The sequence below is a fragment of the Neofelis nebulosa genome, chromosome 18, assembly GCF_028018385.1.
Source record: "Neofelis nebulosa isolate mNeoNeb1 chromosome 18, mNeoNeb1.pri, whole genome shotgun sequence".
In the NCBI taxonomy this organism is placed as follows: Eukaryota; Metazoa; Chordata; class Mammalia; order Carnivora; family Felidae; genus Neofelis; species Neofelis nebulosa.
Window position 1 is genome coordinate 22,733,275 of NC_080799.1, and position 17,137 is coordinate 22,750,411.

General features: G+C 53.0%; 1 protein-coding gene across 4 annotated transcripts in view; it reads right to left on the bottom strand.

Annotated features, from left to right (window-relative positions):
• KATNIP (katanin interacting protein) overlaps positions 1-17,137 on the bottom strand; it is a 193,454-nt gene that overhangs the window by 68,824 nt on the left and 107,493 nt on the right. For all 4 annotated transcript variants that reach the window (XM_058710268.1, XM_058710266.1, XM_058710270.1 and 1 more), the window contains 3 exons: positions 3,715-3,887; positions 2,410-2,475; positions 879-994 (listed from right to left, as the gene is read on the bottom strand). In XM_058710268.1, the coding sequence (XP_058566251.1) occupies positions 879-994; positions 2,410-2,475; positions 3,715-3,887 (355 nt within the window). The remainder of the gene's footprint in view (positions 1-878; positions 995-2,409; positions 2,476-3,714; positions 3,888-17,137) is intronic.

Sequence of the window (17,137 nt, forward strand, 5' to 3'; positions counted from 1 at the left end):
ACTGACTTTATACTTCTTGCTTCTGAGGATGCGGGCGTTCCCAACTCAGCAGAGTGTGGTTTGCAAATGCACCCCACGCGTGTGCGGTTTAAGGCTGCGGAGCCGCAAGACCCCGGAGCACCAAGGATCTTGAGGGTGGAAAAAGCGGCTCCCGGCGGGGTGTGTGTGTGCTGCCTATAAACAGGACCGCATCAGGTGTGAGGTCGCCTCTGGCACCAGCCCGTGGGCACAAGGGGAACCAGCGAGGGCTTACTTATGGCCACAGTGATGCACGGCCATGGTTTCCAGGCTCTGGGGTCTGTAGACTCCTAGAGGGATGGCTGGAATGGCCTGTTCAGAGTTTTTCTGCAAATCAGGGGAAGGAAACTCCTCTGCGGTGGACACAGACCCGGAGGGTGCACAGCTTGGCCCGGAAATTCCTCTTTCGTGCAGTGGAGAAAAAGCCCTCGTCCCTCTCCAGGCTGCTGCAGTCCCCGGCGGGGGCCCCAGCTTAGTGACCAGCACGCCAGCTGGATTTCAACCCCCCTTGCCCCTCAGACAGGCACGGGCCTTCTGCATAGACCACGGCGCGTGCAGCCCCACACACCGGCCGGGGCAGCGGGGCTGTGGGCCACGCTCACCCTCCACCCCCCAGGCCAGCACGCTCTGCTGCGTGGCATACTTCTGGGGAGGCCTCTGAGGAGGATGAAGTCTTACACCGGGCTGGACCGAATCCAACAGGCGTAGACACGTTTGCCGGGAACACATCGAGTCCGTTCCGGGCTTTCAGGCTGGAGGGGGAGGGAGGCTAGAGTGTCAGGGAGCAGTTTTACGGGGTCTGAAAAAACACAGGGTTTTTGGGGTTCTTGGCTGTGTTTGGAAGCAGGCTCAGCACCTACCTGCTCCCCAGCAGGCCGATTCTGTCAATGGCTTCACGGACGACTGTGGTTCCCCCCGTTGCCCTGCACGGCTCCTGCGGGCTGGTCCTGCCAGTCGCCTCAGGGGTAGGAAGTGGCTGAGGACGGAGAAGCTTATTAGACAGGAGGAGGGAACAGGAATGAGCATAATAGCCTTTTCCCTGGGCTGATTAGATCCAGGATCCCTCCCCGCCCCACCTCCACCCAGGGCCATGATCTTTGCAAAGAGACAGACACGTCAGTTTCTTATGATCTGGGAGGTCTCAGGAAGCAATCTCTTCAATCAGCTAAGGCAAAAATTTTCTCTCCTCAAAGTCTTTTCCCATCTCAACCATACCCCTGCTCTGTTTGCTACAAAGTAACCAGACTCCATGGAACATTCACGTAACATCCTTAGGGCCCTTTCATTTTTAATCCTCCTTCTCTTACATTTGTCATCTAAACTAGACACGTGCTCTGCTCTCTATCCGCAAGTGAGTTTAGTCGCCGGGAGCTCGGTGGGTTGGGGGTGGGGGGTGGTCAGGTCATCCAGAAATCCCAGGCCGTGCGGCGGGCAGGGCCGCAGACTGGTCAGAAATGTCTGCTGGCAATGGTTCAGGACGACCGGGAAATAAGAGACCAAGCAGGAGGGACACATAAAGAAAACCACTATGGTGCTCTGGCGTCCTGCCCTGCCTACCGCCCTCTCCCATGGGCTCTCTCTCCTCCCCTCTGGGCCTCACTCTCTACCCCCTACCCTCTTGTGTCCCCCTTGTGTTCCCTCTTCCCCCCACCAGTCAGGCTTCTGTCTTCCCGCTCCTGGGTCAGGCTGGGCTCATTCCCACTTCAGAGGGTCTCCTGTTGCTTCCACCTGGACTGCTGTCCCCTGTTGTCGGCTCATTCCCTAAGAGACGGGGCTCAGCTCAAACGGCACCTTCCCAGGGGCTCCCTTGGACCACACTTTCGGAGGCAGCAACCATCTATGATCTTTTACTGTCATCTCTCTCTGAAAGCACCTTGTTTATTTATGGCTTTACTTGATTGTTTTCTGGAAGTTCCACGAGGCCAGGGGCTAATCTGACCTGATTTAGCCACTCTGTATTCTAAGCACAGGGCACAGACCTGTGCACAATCTAACAAAGACGTTTCTGGGAGTCCCATTAATAATTCATGGGTCCCCCTTGTGTCTATTTGCAGCGGCTGTCTTGGCTGAGATAGGTCTGAGTGACCTAGTAGATACAGACGTTATTTATTTATTCAGGATACTAAGATCTGTTTTTGTGTTGTCTTGTCGGGAAACCAAAACGTAACAAGGAGCTGGAGTCCCCAGGCCTGGGTGAATTCCGGCTTCCACTCGTAACCTCGGGCAAGATGTGCCAGCCCGGGTCTCCCCATCTGTGAAATGGGCAGGACAGCTGCCCAGGGAACACAGTGAGTGTCTGCTGGGACCATGTGGGGAAAGCCCTGTGGAGGCCACCGGGTGCCGTGGGGCACAGTGGGCACCGGGGTTTGCTGTGCTCAGGCCTTCACCAACCTCAGCGCTCTCTTCCTTCCCCTTCAGTAGACTGGTCCACGATTTTGCTGGTGGTCCCTCCGTGTCCTGGAATGAGGTAATCACACGATCTGAGGTCACAACAAAGCCAGGCGCTGTTGACTCCTCATTAATAGATGAGGGCACAGAGGCACGGGGGCTGTCTCGAGATCCTAGAGACACAAATGTCGGGGCAGGGGGGCCCGGGGTGGCTCAGTCGGTTGAATGCCCGACTCTCGATTTCAGCTCAGGTCATGATCTCACGGTCATGAGATCGAGGCCCGCATTGGGCTCTGTGCTGATGGTGCAGAGCCTGCTTGGGATTCTCTCTCTCCCTCTCTGCCCCTGCTCTGCTCGTGCTCTCTCACACACACAAAGTAAATAAATAAACTTTAAAAAAAGTTGTCAGAGGCAAAGGACCGAGCTTGAGGAAGACAGACAGTAGGGTGCTGCTTGATGAACGCCCCAGAGGGCAGCCCCTAACAGAGCCTGGGGAGAAACTGGTGGTGTGGACGGGGCCCCAGGCCTGTGGGCAGGCATACCTCTGCGCCTTCCAAAGACGTGACCTGAGTGAGCCACCTTGCTCTCTGGGTGCCATCAGTCACATCTAGGAAATGGGGCGATGAGACCAGGCTGCCTGTTTCTGGCCTACTGGGGGCAACGAGTAGGACAAGCTACGATAAAGGGCTTCGGCCGGTGAGGCGGTTTCTCGGCTTCTGAGAAAGGATGTGTGCTCGGGGGCGTGTCCACAGCCTCCAGCTCCCGAAGGGTCCCTACTCCGCCCCACCATGTAGCTTCCTGCTTCTTGCTCGAAGCTGAAGGCAGTGGGCACCAACCCAAACCCCTGCAGGGCCATGGAGGTCTCCTGAACAGGTGCAGTGGGTCAGGGGCAGGACAACAGGAGGTGCTGAGGGCGGCGGAGGCCCGAGGGGCTCACGCTCTGGGGAATGAGGTCTTTCCGGAGAAGCCCGGGCTCTTGTCTACTCTATTCTTTCCCTCAGCCACCAGTTTGCAACCCTGGGCTGAGGCTTCCAGGGCTCGCCGGGAGGTCGGCAAGGATCAGAGGCAAACAGGCATTCACCTTTGGCCTTCGGAAATAAACAAAGAATGGAAGGAAGGTGACGAAATGGGCACTTGGGTAGGTCAGTGAGCGACTGTGCATCCAGCAGCGGACGAGCAGCTAGTCTGAGGTCAGGGACGCCCACAACGTCTCTCTCCTCACCGCGTGCTCTTTGCAAATGCTGCTCAGACACCACCGGGTCCCTGAGTAGCCTCCTGTGTGGTCCTTCCCCTGCGCCCCAGACGCACCTGCAGTGGGCTGCTGGGGGCCTCCCCCTTTCTGCTGAGGAGCGCCCTCTGCAGGGCTTCGTTCTCCACCTGGATGGCCCTGAGCACAGCCGAGGCATCTTCCTCTCGGTCCTCAGCCTCATGCACGGGTTTCCGGGTTGCTGATAGGGGTCTCTCTCGTCGGCTCCCGGGTCCTGCAGGCAGAAAACAGGGGGTGCTCCTTTATATATATATTATGTTATTGCATTCTCGGAGTGTAGCTCAAAAATCTATTAGACCCAAATTGAGAAGCACTCTATAAAACAACTGGCCTGTACTCTCCAAGAATGTCAAGGTCACGAAAGACAGAAAGCCTGGAGAGCTGTTCCAAATTAAAGGAGACCGGGCAGACATGGCAACAGAAGGCAGTGGCGATCCTGGCACTGGATCCCGGGTGGGAAAACACTGCCATAAAGGACATTATGGCAGCAAGGGGAGAAATCCCAGTACAGTTTGAGGTTTAGATAACGGTATTATATTAATGCTAACTATTCAGAATTCCCTAAGTGTAACTGTGGTAATGTGAAATGAATGAATGCCCCTAGTCTTAGGAGCTACACACTGCGGTGTTCAGGGGTAAAAGGGGCAATCTCAGATGGTTAAAAAGCACACACACACACACACACACACACACACGCACAGAGAGTACAAATATAAATCAACTAGGACAAGGGGTGCCTGGCTGGCTCGGTAGGAAGAGCCTGCAACTCTTGAGACACTAGTCGTGAATCCAAGCCCCACGACGGGCCTAGAGCTTACTAAGAGAAAAAAAAAAATCAAATCAACCGATCAATCAATCAGTGAATTAACTGGGACAAAATGTTAACAACCGGTGAGTCGGGTTGGAGGATATATGGAGTGTCGTTTGTACATCCTTGCAACTTTAAGAGTGAAATCGCACCTAAGTAAAAGTTGTAAAAAAAAAAAAAAAAAAATTAACCCTCGCACAAAGTACCTATAAGCGAGAACATATGCTATCTTGGAGACAGATGGGCATTTTGGAGTGTTTTGCTTTATTCTGTCTTGTTTTTCCACGGGTAACAAGAATTGCAAAGAATGTACACCCTAATCGAAGAAAAAAGTATTGCGAAGCTGGGGTCGATTCCAGAAGTTCCAGGGAAAGGACAATCAGCTTCACACAGCGTACAGCAACATGCTAACAGCACCCCGTGAGACTGGCCGGATGAAATAAATTCCGGGATACCCACCTAACAAGTACTATGGAGCATAAAAAGAAACACATACTCAACTATCTGCAGTTGGAATGAGATGATGGCCTGAACTTGCTTCCTAGTCATCTGGGCAGTGGCTGGGGATGTAGACGAAATGACACTGGCCACCAATTCATGATTGCCAAGGTCAGGTAATGGACACAACCGAGTCCCCATGACATCCTCCCAGTCACTTACGTGTGGACCCTTCCAATATCAAACAAACAAACAAACAAACAAACAAAATCTCCATTTAAAAACAGAACTCAAGATGTTTCTATTGGAATGCTTAAAGATGCTTCACCTATTGAATTTCATCCCCTTGGCAAATATTTATTGAGTGCCGCTGTGTCAGGCTCTGTCCTTGGCACTGGGGACACAGCAGTGACCAGACAGATCAAGGACCTCGCCCTTGTATAGTAAGACAACAAGCCGAGGAATAAGAAACGAAACAGAGTGTTAGACGTCAGAAAATGCTGTGGAAAAACAGGCAAAGCGGAACAGAGTGGGGCTGGAGGGTGGTGCTGTGCTCCAGGCACCAGTGAGGTGAGATCTGCGTGTGCTTTGTTACTGGAGCACCAAGGTGCAGCCGGGGAAACGGGTTCAGGAGGCCTAAGTGGGGGTGGGTGGGGCCAGGTCACTCAGGGCCTTGCTCTGAGTGAAATGGGGAGCCACTGCAGGTTCTAGGGCAAGGGAGTGCTTGACCTGACTTAGGCGCTGAGCGGGGGACAGACTGAATGGAGGTGGAGGTGACAGCAGGGAGACCAGGCAGTGGCGGAGGCGGGACACAGGCTGCTCAGATCCCGCGGACATAGTAAAGACAGGACCCAGGGATGTGGCTGGGGGAGAGGAAGAGTTGAGCTGGGAAGGCTGTGGGTAGAGCAGGTTTGGGAGCAGAGAGCAGGGGCTCAGGTTCGGACAGATTGGGTCCAAGATGTGATTCTGGCATCGGAGCGGAGCCGTCGGGTTGCGCGAACGCACAGTGCTGGAGATAGATGTGAATTCAACAGCAGCGACTGGACCGCATCATTTAAGTGATGTCGAAGATAACCAAGTGGGCATTCACAGGTACGACCTCTTGGGAATGCAGAAAATAGCATCCATCCATCTTTACGACCTCGGTAAGCCATCCGGGTGGAGCACTGGGGGTTCCTGTTGGAGCGCGTGACCCTTCTGCTATGTTGTGTCACAGAACGTGGGGTCTGAAGGAGAGTTCTGGAAGCGACATCCAGAATGGCACCGGGAGGAGAGGCACGGAAACCCAGCAGCTCCGCTGGGCTGCCTTCCAGGACGGCCGGACACTGGGTTGATGGGAGGCCGTGGGTTTTTATGGAAAAGCTAAACTAACATGAACAGTATCAGTTTCCACAGGCACCCAGGGAGTGGCTATGAATTTGAATGCCCTGGGCCGGGGGCCACAGCCCAGCTCCAGCCAGCACCTGCCACATAGGGCTACACTCCTTTTTTTAAATGTTTTAATGTTTACTTATTTTTTAGAGAGAGAGAGAGAGAGACAGAGAGTGAGCGGGGGAGGGGCAGAGAGAGAAGGAGACACCGAATCCGAAGCAGGCTCCAGACTCTGAGCTGTCAGCACAGAGCCCGACGCGGGGCTCAAACCCACAGACCGTGAGATCACGACCTGAGCTGAGGTTGGACACTGGACCGACTGAGCCACCCAGGCGCCCCCATGTAGGTCTACACTCTTAGCGTTGCCTTTTTTTCCCCCCAAGAAAAGCTAGAATCAGAAATCTATGTGAAATCCCCTGAATTTTACCTGTTCATGACGTAGCCTGGTGTTTAAGAAACCTTATGAAGGCCAACAGAACCCAAGGGGCTGACCTACCCCAAGGCCACGACAAGTCCAAGCTGCTCTCCCACGAGGGTCAAGAGCACCCAAAGGAACCTCGTGTGGCTGCAGATGGCCGGCCTGGGCTATAAACAGCAAGTGGGTCATTTTCTGACTTTGGTGTACTGTCCCCTCATCATTGCCCCGACGCCGCTCCTCAGGACAGGAAGGTAAGGGGCTGCTGGATAAGTGACTCGGGATTCTGCTCACCCCAGTCAAGGCTGCTTTATGGTCTCCCCTGGTTGCCCTTCTTCTCAGCGACCCAAACGCCGAGCAGAAAGAACGCAAGGGCTGGTAGCAGCTAGGGCTTAACATGCTGATGGGGGTGGGGATCCTTGATGGGGGTGTGGAAATGCCCCCTTGGGGGGACGCAGGGGGCCTCGCGGGGCTCAGGTCCGGGAAGCAGCTGGGGGGATGGGACTCGGTCTTGAGCTACACCGAAGCTAGGACTGAAAAATCCACACGGTCGCCCCAAGGGTGGCTGAAGCGGAAATGGGTTCCCGCAAGGCAAACGCATGAATGACGCAGGCTCTCGACCTTCGCTAGGCTGTGGAATGACACGCTGCTCTGGTAGAACAGCACGGCCCTGCCTCAGAGCCCACAGTCGTGGGGCAGGGACAGACACGGATCACGCAGGTGCGCCGTGGACCTACCGGCAGATGGGGGACAAGTGGCAGGGTAAGGGCTGGAGAGGATAGAGGGAGTGGACACTATTTGAGGCACTTGGTGAGGGAAGGCCACATCTGAGTGGAGACCTAAGGGCAGTGAGCCCTGTGAATACCCCTATAGTGGAGGGAGGGAGGGAGGGAGGGGGGTTGCTCCTGGCCGGGAACAGCAGGTGCCAAGGCCCTGGGGTGGGCTGGGCTTGGGGGTTGGGTTCTCATGCAGCCCCGAGGCCATGTCAGCCCAACAGGCCTCAAGCTACAACCCGGGTGACTGGCACGATGATTTTTGTCAAAGGAACGTATGGAAAGTCCTTTCGACCCCAGACCTTGTCGGTCTCGGCGTTTGCGAATAGCACCAAAGCAATGCTGTTTCCTCCATCAGCTGCAGTGCAGCAGAGCTAAAAAATTCAAGGCCCCTTCAGATGCTCTAGAGGATTCTATAAATAAGGGACCAAGGTCTATAAATAAGAGACAAGTGTGCCCAGGCTCTAACAGTGGGGGTGCGGACCCCCAGGCTCAGGCAGCACCAAGACCAGCAGAACAAAAGCTCCTTCTCCATTTCCTGCGCGGAGCGCTTATCAAGTCGGTCTACAAGGAGCTGTGTGGTGCCCCTGCCTTGTTACTGTCTTTACGTGCGCAGGTGGCCCGTCCTCTCGTGCCTCAGTGGTCTGGGGCTGGGGAGGAACGGTGCACCCGAGTCCAACCCTCTGTCCTCGGTCGCTGCACCCCTGTGCTCGCCTCTTCTTGGAAAAGGATAGCGAGGACGGCGTGTTCTTCCAGTGGGGTCCAGTTCTGCCTACACAAACGCTTCTGCCCCAAGCGAATTTCACTGGGGAGGGAATGCTCCCCTGGCAACAGGATCATCTCCGGCTGCCTGTGCCCTCTGAGTCCTATTATGCTAAGAAGACGCTTTGAAAAATGAAATCACCCTCTTCCCGAGTGAAGGTCAACCCTGCAGCTCTGTTACCAGAGCTTTCCCCGCCCGTGGTTTCCGAGAGACGTCCGCACACGGTGCCGGCGTCCTCCTGAACCCCATTTCTGCTGACCAGCTTGTGTTTACGGTGCATTTCCTCCCGACACACGAGGCGACCACCTTTTAACTCGTTTTGACGCTCTCATCGTTCACTTGGGTGAGCCAGCTTCGCACCAGCCTGAACCCCCCGGGGGGGGGGGGTGGATTTATTTTCATCACACACCTAGAGAATGGCAGATTTATTCACACAATAAATTTGTGCCACCAGCAGGAACCAAATTGCACATTTTAATTTATCCCACACTGCTCTTTTCTGGTGGAAAACCATCCCTCTTCTGGTCACTTCACTTTCTCTCCCCGTCACCGAAATTTGCCCTTTTTCCTCTCTTACGGAGAAACAAAGAGCATATCAACATGGGAGGTTTACCGTGAATACAACACATGTCACAAAAGAAGACAGGGGGGTGCGGGGCTCCCGGTGGACTCACAAGCCAGGTAACTTGCTCCCATCTGCCAGCCGGGACTCCAAAAAACTCAAAGTCAGAGTCTCTGCAAAATTGTCCCTTACCGCATGCGTGGGACCTTTAAGGTCACCTGGGAATCCACTGGAACGGCAAGATACTACATCTGAGAATAACAAGGGTCTATCGTAAAGATCATAAGCCAGCAGCCCACAGGCCAAAACTACCTGCACATGTGTGTTGTGTGACTTTTACCATTTTTTTTCTTATTGGAAATAGATGCTAAGCTTTCTTTTTTTCTTTTTTTTTTTTTTAAAGAGGAAATCCACCTGATAATTAGAATTCCTGGAGTTTCTTGAAAAATCATAGGAACACAGGGTGCCTGGGTGGTTCCGTCAGTTAAGCATGCGACTTGGTTTTGGCTCAGGTCATGATCTCATGGTTTGGGGGTTCAAGACCTACATCAGGCTCTACACTGACAGCTGCAGAGCCTGCTTGGGGTTCTCCGTCTCCCTCGGTCTCTGCCCCGCGCCCACTCACTCTCTATCTCTCTCTCTCTAAATAAATAAACATTAAAAAAAAAATCCTATGATATGGGAACCTCTGACCAGACGGCATTCCCATATGGGGATCATATGCTGGAGTTGGGTAGTGGGGCCCCCTTTAGACGGGTTATTAGCCCTCTGGGTTCTACGGGGCACCCCTACTCCCTATGGTCACATGACCATCAGCTTAGAGACTGTGCACTTACTTGCGTGGCAAAAGGTCCAGGGAAACAGCTGACTTAGCCCTGTTTTGTCCTGAGATGCCCACACTCATCCCTAAAATCCTGAGACCGGGTGGCTTAGTTGGCTAAGCGCTGGACTTTGGCTCAGGTCATGATCTCACAGTTCGTGAGTTCGAGCCCCACATCAGTCTCTGCTGTCGGTGCATAGCCTGTTTTGGATCCTCTGTCTCCCTCTCTCTCTGTCCCTCCCCTGTGCTCTCTCTTTTTCTCTCTCAAAAATAGCAAATAAGCATTAAAAAAAATAAAACAAAATAACATCCTGAGATGCCCACACTCGCCTCTAAAATTCAACTGGCAGGTGGGAAGGGGGGGCTACACCCGCACAATGGTCTACACCTGAGTACTCAACCCTCCATGCAGCTGACGACAGCACAGCCTCACCAGGCCACACGCTTCCCATGGCCTAAGAGGCTGTGACCAGTGTCCACTAACTCCTCCCCTCCCTGGCCCCCCGATGCAACGTCACTCACCGAGGGGTGGAGTCTATTTCTCCAGCTGGGCTCAGCTTGGTGACTTTCTTTGGCCAACAGATCACTGGACAGCCAAGACCAAGCAGAGTCTTCAAAAACCACTTACACGGGGGCGTCCGGGTGGCTCAGTCGGTCAAGCGTCCGACTTCGGCTCAGGTCATGATCTCACGGTCCGCGAGTTCGAGCCCCGCGTCGGGCTCGGTGCTGGCAGCTCAGAGCCTGGAACCTGCTTCAGATTCTGTGTCTCTCTCTCTCTCTGCCCCTCCCCCACCCATGCTCTGTCACGCAAGGGACTGGCTGTCTGAGACCATCCAGCCCAGGTGGCCACCAGCTCCCTCTGGAGCCGCCCAGCCTGTCTGAGCAAAAAAGGGCTGTTGTTTCAGGCCACCGTATTTTGGGGTAGTTTGTTGGGCGGCTATAAATAGCTGATACACATGGCTTGTCAATGCCTGTGTTCTTCTGTCTCCGGGCCTCTCCATGGGCAGGTGCTGTCTGTGACTCGAACACTCATCATGTTACTGCCGTCTCTTTTCTCAGCCCCGGGAATGCACGTGGTTTCCGAGGAAGGCGATGAGGGCTCCCCACGCCACCCTGACTACGTGACTCCGCTCCTTCCTCTGGGATCATCACAGCCCTTTGCTCCATGCCCTGCCTCTGGAGCATCTTTAGCAAAATGTCCTCGGTGCTTAATTTGCACATGAAATGAAGAGCAGTTTGCTTTTGTCTTTCCTGTAAGGGGAACACCATCACAGCGCCCATGTTTTCTTTGGGGGAACCAGCCCTTCCCCTCTCTTCTCAGGCTACAGACTTTGGACGGATCTGACCCTGCTCCTCGCCCAGCCTTTCCCTGTGACCACGGAGATTGGAGATCCGTTCAGGGGAGAGCTGGTTCCTGGGCTCTGCTGAATTATTAGCAAAGGAGCAGTTCCTTTCTCTAGGGCTGCTGGGCCAGCAAAAAGAGAGCCTAGAGGCCCTGGGGGCCATCCGTGGGCCATGCCTGAGACTAGAGATGTGGTTCTCAAAGTGTGATCCCTGGATCGGTAACCTCAGCATCATCGGAATTTGTTACGGGATCAAAATACTTAGGCTCCAAGATGCACCGAAGCAGAAACTGGGGCTGGGTCCAACAATCCGTGTTTTCATTTGCTTGGCAAAGAATTCTGATGCACATTCCAAGTTTGAGACCCTGCTGGACTGGAGGAGAGAGGAGCTAAGTGATGAAGAAACAGCTTCCTGGTGATATCATCCGGGCACCTAGATCCCACCATGCCTGACGCCGAATCTATAGTCCTGGACTCTCCAGGTCTGTGAGCAATACATTTTCCTTTGTTGCTTTAGCCAGTTTGGATTTCTGTCACTTGCTATTAATAATGAACACAGACTAACTACTAACTGTAAGACTCTGGACTTCGGCAGAGTGGTCTTTCTGCTGCTGGTACCTGACAGAAATGCTAAGTACAGGGCTGTCAGGGTCCTCTAATTCAATCACACTGAGGGTGTTACTTTATTTCTATGGTTGGCAGCTTGTCTGAGAAAAGTGGTTCAGATATATCACTTCCCCAGAGCATTCTGACAACTTTGACAGTAAACTTTGTGCATTAAAGACTAATGTTCTTTCACCCTCAATAGGACAACAGGTCTCTGGAAGTCTCCTGGGTAGAGATGGGAGTAACACAGGACATGAGGTCCCTTCATTAGAACCAGGACAGTTACAGTGACAGAGGGGAATAAGCTCTCATGCATCATATGCACATTTAATTGACACAAATTCAATTTTATGACCTTGGCCAAAAGAAAAGGGGCAAGGGGGGAAATAACTCTACAAAGAGTACAGGCAATAGGTTGTACTTCTGGTAACGTTCATCCGGACCCAACTCTGCCTTAGAGCACAGCTAGAAAAGCTGGCCCAAGTGTTACACAAACCTGATTGAAAAAAAAGACATTTGTTGGAAGGCGTGGAGAATGAACAGAGCTGTGAAGGACTGCATGTGAATGAACAGGGCCAAAAGAAGGCAGGAGAAGGAAACCCAGAGAGGTGAACCCACAAGGAGCTGTTGACTCTTGAGTGAGCCGCTGCTAGCTGGGAGGCTGAGCAGAGCTGGTGACAGACTTGGGGTCACAGCCTGAGAGTCAGGGTGACCTGGCAAAAGCCAGGATGGAAGGGCACAGAAAGGTTAACAACATGGGCAGTCCAGATCACTACTGTGTAAAATTAAGAATAATAGTGATAATAATGACGATGCCGTCACCTAGTGAGGTTTAAAATCTAGACAGGGGGCGCCTGGGTGGCGCAGTCGGTTAAGCGTCCGACTTCAGCCAGGTCACGATCTCGCGGTCCGTGAGTTCGAGCCCCGCGTCAGGCTCTGGGCTGATGGCTCGGAGCCTGGAGCCTGTTTCCGATTCTGTGTCTCCCTCTCTCTCTGCCCCTCCCCCGTTCATGCTCTGTCTCTCTCTGTCCCAAAAATAAATCAAAAAAAAAAAAAATCTAGACAGAATTAAACAGCATGACAATAATAGCATTTAGGTTGGGAGGGGAACAAATGGAGCTACAGAGTTGTAAGGTCCTTTCACTGAGTGAGAAGTGGTAAACTTGCTAATATAGGCTCAGATAAGTCAAGAATGTGTGTCGCAATCTCAGGTGATGACTGGAAGGATAATAAAAGAATGTATAACTAACAAGCTAATAGAGAGAGAAAGGAGGAATAACAGAAAGTAATCAGCTCAAAAGAGGGCAAGAAAGGAGAGAGAGAGGAACATAAAACAGGCAGAGCCAATAAAAAGCAAACAATACGATAGTAGATTTAAACTCAAGTATATCAGCAATTACATTAAACGTAAATGGACTAAATGTGCCCATTAAAACACGTAGATTGTTAGAGGATAAAAATAAAACCCAATTACATGCTGCTTATGAGAGACAAACTTCAACGTAAGGAAGGAGAGAGTTTCAAAGCAAAGGAGGAAAGAAGATACACCATGTAAACACTGACCAAAAGAAAGTTGGTGGGGCTTTAGGGCAAAGAGCATCACTAGATTGAAAAAGAGACAATGCGGTGATTAAAGGTTCCATTCACCATGGAGATATAAAGAGGCTGATTTGTGCGTGACCCTCAAAAGCCCGCCCCACAAATACAAAGCATATAAGCAGTCCAGATTGTGCCTGGAAGGGGTGAGATGGTTTGATGTCACTGTCTTGTCAGGAAGTCTCAGGTTCCTTGTGCCTCTGGGGATGTGAACACCCAGCACCCTGAGACACAATGTGTGTCTAAAAACACACATTTTCAGGGTGCCTGGGTGACTCAGTTGATTAAGCATCCGACCTGGGCTCAGGTCACGATCTCACAGTTTGTGGGTTCGAGCCCCGCGTTGGGCTCTGTGCTGACCGCTCAGAGTCCAGAGCCTGCTTCGGATTCTGTGTCTCCCTCTCTCTCTGCCCCTCCCCCATTCACTCTCCATCTCTCTCTCTCAAAAATAAAGAAGCATAAAAAAATTTTTTTTAATAAATAAATCAATAAAAAATAAATAAAAACACAATTTCACTGCAACCCAGACCCTAGACAGAGCCAACCACTTCATCTGGGGCTCAGCCAAGGAGCTGGGATGGTTCCCACCCTGGAGGAGAGACGATGCTCTGGGGTTGTCTACATATATACACATACACGCTGCCCTTCAGCATCAGTCTGACAGATTTCCAAGGGTTTCTTTGGCCACCTGCACTTCTGACCTTCAGAACATAATCCCCGTGTGAAAAGTGGCTCCACCGTAATCCCAACGCGAGGGTGGGGACAATGCCACGGTTTTCAACTTTCCTTTCTTCCAACGTGGCTTATGTAGGAGCCAAATGTATTTGTCAGGCTGAGCTCCAAATCTGTTCAAAATGAAGATTCCTTTACCTCAGACAGGGTCCTCTTTCGGGGAGTCGATGGGACAAATCGCTCTAAGAACCAAATACCAGAGACAGCGGGTGATCTGACTTTGATCAGATGGCCGAGTGACATACATTTTTTATATGCATCCACGATTCTTTGCCACGGAACCTCAGAGCCACAACTGTACTGCCCTCACGTACCCATTTGTTCACCCCCTGGCTTCATCGTGTTTTCTCTACTCTCGTTTTCTCTTCACCCTCACTTCCTCGGGTATGTGTTCGTCTCACGCCGCAGGTTATATGTAGTTTGTTAAAATATGCCAGAACTTTCTGGAGAATGGCCAATGATAGATTGATTAATTAATTAAGCTCTGCTTCTCAAAATGTTGTCCGTGAAGGTCTGTGTTATGGGTTGAATTGAGTCCCCATAAAGGATGCTGGGGTCCTAACCCCCAGGCCCTGTCAACGTGACCTTCCTTGGAAATGGGGTTACTTGCAGATAATTGGGTTAATATGAGGTCGCGAGGGTGGACCTTCATCCAATATGACTGATATCCTTATAAAAAGGGGAAATCTGGACACGTAGACAGATGCCCACGCAGGAGAGCGCCACGTGAAGGTTGGAGTTCCATTGCCCCGAGTCAAGGGACCACCGGGAACCAGAAGGAGGCCCAGCACAGATTCTGCCCTAGAGCCTTCAGAAGGAACACGGCCCTGCTGACACCTTAGTCTTGGACTTCTGGCTTCCAGAGCTGTGAGGCGATACATTTCTGCTCTTCGACTCGATCAGACTGTGGTATTTTGTTACAGCAGCAACCGTAGGAAACGAAGACGCTATTCAAAATTGTTTTAGTTGATGCACTAAAATTTTGTTCACCTTGGAGAATATTAACAGTTATATGCTGACATCAATGAGAATTAGAAAAAAAAAAAAATCTCCTGTGACTCAGTTCTGTGATTTCAGGCTTGTTTTTGGTTCGGACCGGCCCGACGTGGGTACGTCGTAAGCGAGTCACGTTGTAGCGGGCACGCGAGGGGCCATGCGGTGGCGTGGCTAAGAAAACAGACTCTGAAGCCAGGTTTTCAAGCACTGGTCTCGCCACTCGCTGGCTGTGTGACTTTGGACAGACTCCTCAACCTCTCTGTGCCTTGGTCTCCTCTGTAAAATGGTGTTGCTGACAGCATCCGCCGCCCGGGGTGGTTTAGATGATGACGCGCAAGATGACGTGCGTGTTGTAAAACATGCCGCTTTCGGCTCAGTGCTTTGTAAATGCCGGCTTTCCGCTTTATTACCCAGACGCGGGACATCTAGTGATCGCGGCACACGCACGAGGGAGGGGAGTCCCGGTGAGCCCAGCAGGACAGACCAGACTTTTGTTTCCTGAAGCTGCGGTTAACGGAGCCAGTTTGGGCGTCGGAGAAACAGCATCGCGCGGGATTTACCATCTGCACCCTCCACGTGCCGTTGGCCCTGCACGTGACGGGGGCCAAGAGCTCACGGGGCCCTTATCTCGCCCCCTGGCCCCCCCACCTCCTTCCCAGCTTCTTGGTCCTTCATCCAACCAAAGCAGATAGATCCAAAACTCACCACGTTTTTCTGACGTCTTACATGTGACATCTGACTCTTCACCCCTGTCGACTACATCTCGAAAGACCTATTTACAAATATGGCATCTCCAGCCCCATCGGCGGCTGTGACCTCGGCATGCCCTCGTCAACATATCACTTCTGCGGTGATTCCCTTGCCACGTCTACCTTCCTCGGGTCCCCCCCGAGCTTTCTAGGCTCTGGCTTTTGCCAAGAAGTCCCAGGAGCCAGGTTGGTCCCAACTCCGCCCACTGGATTCTGGCTCTTCGTGTGGGCAGGACGCACACAACTCCACCACCCATAGCCTCTGTCTGGTTGTGGTTCGGGGTCACTCCCCGCTGAGGCGGGACGCAGATCAGACCCAGCCTTCCTGCCGTGGGCTTAGCACTGAATACTACCTGTCCAGATCCAGCGGCCTGGCTTACTTAGGTCTCCCTTGCTCCCTTGCTAGATCTCAGGACCCACAGCAGCCAAGTGACAAGCCAGGGAGTCCCCCATCACTGCCGAGTCTCGGCTCTGCTGTCCTATCACGGCAGGCTCCCCACCGCCCAGCTCCTTGCCCTCGGTTGTTCAGGATAAATGTCACAACTAGTCTTGTATGCTTACAACAGACTCCTCGGTTGCTGTCAGGAATCCGGCCACTGGTAAGACTCAGAGACGAGCCACCACCTTCCCCATCCTCTAGTCCCACATCCACCCTGGCTCCCGACAAGCCACACTCCGTGTGGCAGCCACAGGGACCTTGTTCAAATATAAAGCAGGTCAGGGCCAAGTCCCTCCCCCGGCCCCTGCTCACCTCTGTGACCCCTCACCCACCACGCTCTGGCCTCCAGCCTTCTTTCTTATTCTTGAGCCAACTGAGCAGCTCTTTCCTACCTCAGGGCCTTTGCACAGGCTTTCCCTTCTGCAAAGGGCTAGTCCTTGACCTCATCCAGGTCTCAGCTCGTGTCCCCCCTCCTTGGAGAGGCCTCCTCTGACCACGCTGCCAGCCTTGGTGCAGTTGCTGTCTTGGTGGTAGCTGTTACCACCCATCTTCGTGTTTGTTATCTAGCCCCGCCCGCCGAAATATCAACACCAAGAGAGCAGGAAAAGTGTGTTGCTCACTGGATCACCAGGCCTGGATCAGGGGCCGGCACATAGCGGGTGCTCAGCACACCACAGGTTTCTGGTGAGGTCAAAAAGACAACAGATGACCTGTTGCCTTACCCAGAACCCCATCCGGGGCTGGACTGGACTGGACTGGAGCATGCCCCTGACCTGCAGCCCCAGGCCTGGGCCCCACGGCCCAGCCTCCCCTGCTGACCCAGCCCATGGCTCAGGGCACATTCCCAGGATGCTCGCTGCCAGTCCCGCCTACTGTCCTGACCCCCCAACCCAGGGCTCCTGTGCTGTAACACTGCCTGAGTCACCACCAGACTTGTCAGGGCCCACCCCCCAGGTGCCTGCAAGGCCGCCTCCGTGACCAGCCAGCCTGGGGTGGGGGAAGGGGGGAGGGGGGAGGAGCAGCCCGGCACAGCCATCCAGAGCACAAGCCCTG